Here is a 3,757-nt window from a genome sequence, read left to right as displayed (position 1 = left end):
CATAAAGAAGGTTGCATCATTAATGGTCAAAACTTTAACTACGACAGTAACAATGATCCTACTCCAAGTCAACATTACATGTATATAGAACCTAAAAGGACATAAAACTTGAACATGCAATGTTATATCAGAAAGTTTAGGCCGAGGAGCTGTGGGGTTCCCATTATTTAGTGAAGGCAAGGGCTTCACTAAGTTGCATACCTTATTAGATAAAGGACCACTGGCAAGGAATGGCTTTTCATCACGTAGTTGGTGAAATCCGTAAGCCACTTGAGCATCCATCCCTGCGTTTTCAAATAAAGTGCACAGTGAATGCATGTTTTCGTTCTGAAAGATTCCTACGCCATAGAGAAATTAGATACAACAAACATTATATGGTAACAACAAAACAAGCTCCACGTATGTATAACACAAGAAGATTATTCATCTCATTATTTCAAGGATAGTGCTAAAAATTGTGTTATTACTTTCACTTATTATTAAACAGCATAAACATGTACAAACATATCACCCAAGAACAATATAAATATATATGATCGACTATTTTAGAAGATAATGAGCCAAGGGCAAAGCCCCAAGGTGGACGGCCGCGGCGAGGACGCTCGCAGCTCGGATCCGCGCTCTTTTTCTCCCTCTCTCAGCTCCAATCAGCCAGATCCAGATCCACAGCCCCAACCTCGACGCGTCCCCGTGCGGTGCTCCACCTCATGCTCGCCCCTCTCCCTCCGGTCTCGACGCACCCCCGTGCGCGTCCAGCCTCGTCCACCTCCGCTTCTTCCGCTCCAGCTCTGCTCGCTGCTCTCCACCTCCCGCTCGCCCACTCACTACGCCTCCATCGCGCGCCCGTGTGCATCCAGTCTCGACCACCTCCGCTTCCTGGCGCTCGCGCTGGTGGTTGCACCCCCGGGCCTGCTCAGTGGAGCTGGCCGCCCTCTTCGCATAGCCTGCGCTTTATGCGCCTCTCGGCGCCTGATGCTTTGCGGGTTGGTTGCGCCCCCACCTCTTCACCGTGCAGCCTCGAGCACCCATCAACCTCTCCTCTTCATTACCGCGGCACCGCCCAGCATGCCCACTTCGACCCCCACCGCCCTCTCTGGATGGCTCGTGGCCACCAACGGCATCATCCCTCGGATCCAAATTTGCCAAACGCTCTGCTCCTGATCCGTCCACCGGTGCTGCTTCTCTGCGCGTTGCTCGGTGGGGTTGAGTCGTTTGGTTGATGTGGAGGCCGGAGCAATCCTTGCCGGCGGACAACGACGACGTCTGCAGACGCTGCGTCCACCTTGGTGACGTTCTCCTGACTTCTACATCTCAGCGGTCAGCTTGCTGACTCGGAAATTCCATGCCGACTCACCTCCTGCTCTCCTCAGTTGATGTTTTTCATTCTCGGCAACCCGGTAATCTCCTCTTTCTCGCATGGGGGGAATTGACGATAACCCCCCTTTGTTCGCGGATCCTGCTACGAGGCCCCTTTTCGCTGCTACTGACATGTGGGGTTTAAGTGAGCTGGGGGCTGTATGGTTTTTGGGTCCGGTTTTCCTTATAAACTGGATCAAGGTTTTCGATCCGGTCTTCCCCATAAACCGGATCACGGTTTTTGACCTGGTTTCCCTCATAAACTGGATCATTTTCTTTGAATAGAGATCATATTCAGGTGGGGATCCCCCCCCCCCCCTCCGTGACATGTTAAAAAAAAGTTTTCTCGACCTTAGAATGATTTGCAACAGATTTGTTAATACATATGAATAAATATATGGAGGTGGATATCAAACGCGTTTCTTTTAGCAAACAAGATTCACTTAGAAGAAGACACTAAAAGATATATAACCCACGAGTGAATTGTCATCATCCTGTCCTCGAGTAGCATGAGGGTGATGCCCAACGGCGAGCCGGGTCTGGTGGTTTGGCACAACAAGGGTCTGAGACAGGTTGACTCGCTTTCCTTGATGTTGCTTTGTGTTGATGATTGAGACTCTCAACAGGTTGCTGGCCAAGGCCAAGGAATTCGAGTAGCTCCGTTGCCTAGCACCTCAAGATCTGACAGCGAGGGGCCCAACAACACCCTAGAGGCAGCATCGGTTATGGAGTGCCACCTTGATCAAGCACCTCGGGATCCCTCTCATGTTGAGGAGGTTGTCGAGCGAGGCGCTCCAACACTTGGTTGACAGGATTGCCGGCCGCCTTCCCACGTGAAAGGCCTCCATGATGGCCAAGGGGAGACGTCTCACATTGGTCAAGTCAGTTCTGGCTACCATGCCTTTGCACCAGATGGTGGTCCTCGGCTTGAACAAGAAGACCAAGAAACAGATTGACAAAATCCCGAGAGGCTTCCTTTGGCTGGGCAGGGTGGCTACACAGTGTGGCCATTGCCACGTCAACTGGTTCAAGGTGTGCAGGCCCCTTTGTTTGGGAGATTTGGGTGTTACCTTGGCAGAACGGCGATAAGCCTAAGGGTCTGTTGGTTGTGGTGGACATGCACCGATCCCCTCCATCCTTGGAGGGGCCTCGACCTGCAATTCTCCTGTGATGAGCGTGAGGTGTTCACCGCATCCAATAAAATGGTGGCTGGCAAGAAAGCTACTGCCTTATTCTAGAAGAATCGCTTGCTTGATGGTCGCACCATATCGGAGATTGCCCGGCGCCTGAGCTTCTTTTTTTGGTCTCAGGGTAGCGGACCGTCAGTGAGGCCAAGCCGGCCGCTGATGGATCTCAGAGACAGAGGGCTTTGAGTCGTGATAACCCTTTAGCAGTACATCCAGACTGGACGGTTGGTGCGCAGGGTCCATTTTTCAGCCTCCGGACCCAACACTCTCAGTGTCCAAGAGTCACTGCTGGAGAGCAGAGCGCATGCCGGGGCCTGCAACATGCGCCGCGCTGCATACTCTGTGATCACTCAAAGGAAACGATGGCTCATCTCCTCACGCTGCTCCTTATCGCGTGTGTGTGGCACGAGGTACTCTCCGGGTTGCGGCGTGCCACCCCGATGGGGGGACGCCTTCGTGGACTAGTTTCATCAAACGTGTCACTCCGTCTAGACAACCGCATGGAAACTCAAGGCTTTTGCATTTTCTTGAGAGAAAAAAATAGATATATAACCAAGATTATTCCAAATAAGAGCATAACCTCGAAATAATATTTAGGGGATACTAGGAATACATTCTTAAATAATGAAGACAAATACAAGCAATGCAGCTAGAAGTTATCAAGTCAAGAAAGAAAGTACCTATGCTGAAGTAATTGTAGAAGACGTCGTCAAAGCAACAAACTGTCTCAGCCAACTCTCCCTCAGCAGTGCCATCCTGCAGGACATATTATTGCATTCATGTGGATCGGAGTGTGCGAAAATAAACTGCATTGGATTGATGAATTGCTAGAAGATGGTCTATAAGCAGTACATCATAAAATGTACACTCTCCGAGGTGCCTAAGGGAGTGGGGAAGATCCAGTTCTTGTTCTTCTCCTTCTTCTGGCATAGAAACAACGATGTGCCAACTGCACAAGGAAACTATGCTACTGAGAAACTGGAAGTGAACAATTCTGGAAGTACAGACCATACCTACTAAAGAAGGAAACATCATGTAGCGAGTTCAGCGATAAGCTTTCGTATAAAGAAAACCATTAAGGCACTAATAGGTACTCCCTCTGTAACTTAATATAAGACGTTTTTGACACTGTCATAGACTCTAAAAACGTCTTATTAAAAGTTACAGAGGTGGTACATGGAATCTTTCATGATAGCTATGACTATCTGGCATTT

General features: G+C 49.6%; 1 protein-coding gene across 1 annotated transcript in view; it reads right to left on the bottom strand.

Moving 5' to 3' along the window:
- The window catches only part of LOC119339819 (diacylglycerol kinase 4-like), a 41,589-nt gene that overhangs the window by 28,912 nt on the left and 8,920 nt on the right, over nt 1-3,757 (bottom strand). Inside the window, exons 5-7 of the mRNA XM_037611721.1 lie at nt 3,396-3,492; nt 3,224-3,299; nt 202-284 (exon numbers count right to left, since the gene is read on the bottom strand). Coding sequence (XP_037467618.1) covers nt 202-284; nt 3,224-3,299; nt 3,396-3,492 — 256 coding nt within the window. The remainder of the gene's footprint in view (nt 1-201; nt 285-3,223; nt 3,300-3,395; nt 3,493-3,757) is intronic.

Source organism: Triticum dicoccoides, chromosome 7B (assembly GCF_002162155.2).
Source record: "Triticum dicoccoides isolate Atlit2015 ecotype Zavitan chromosome 7B, WEW_v2.0, whole genome shotgun sequence".
NCBI lineage: Eukaryota > Viridiplantae > Streptophyta > Magnoliopsida > Poales > Poaceae > Triticum > Triticum dicoccoides.
The sequence above is the reverse complement of the archived record's forward strand: the minus strand, read 5'-3'. Positions and strand labels throughout refer to the sequence as shown.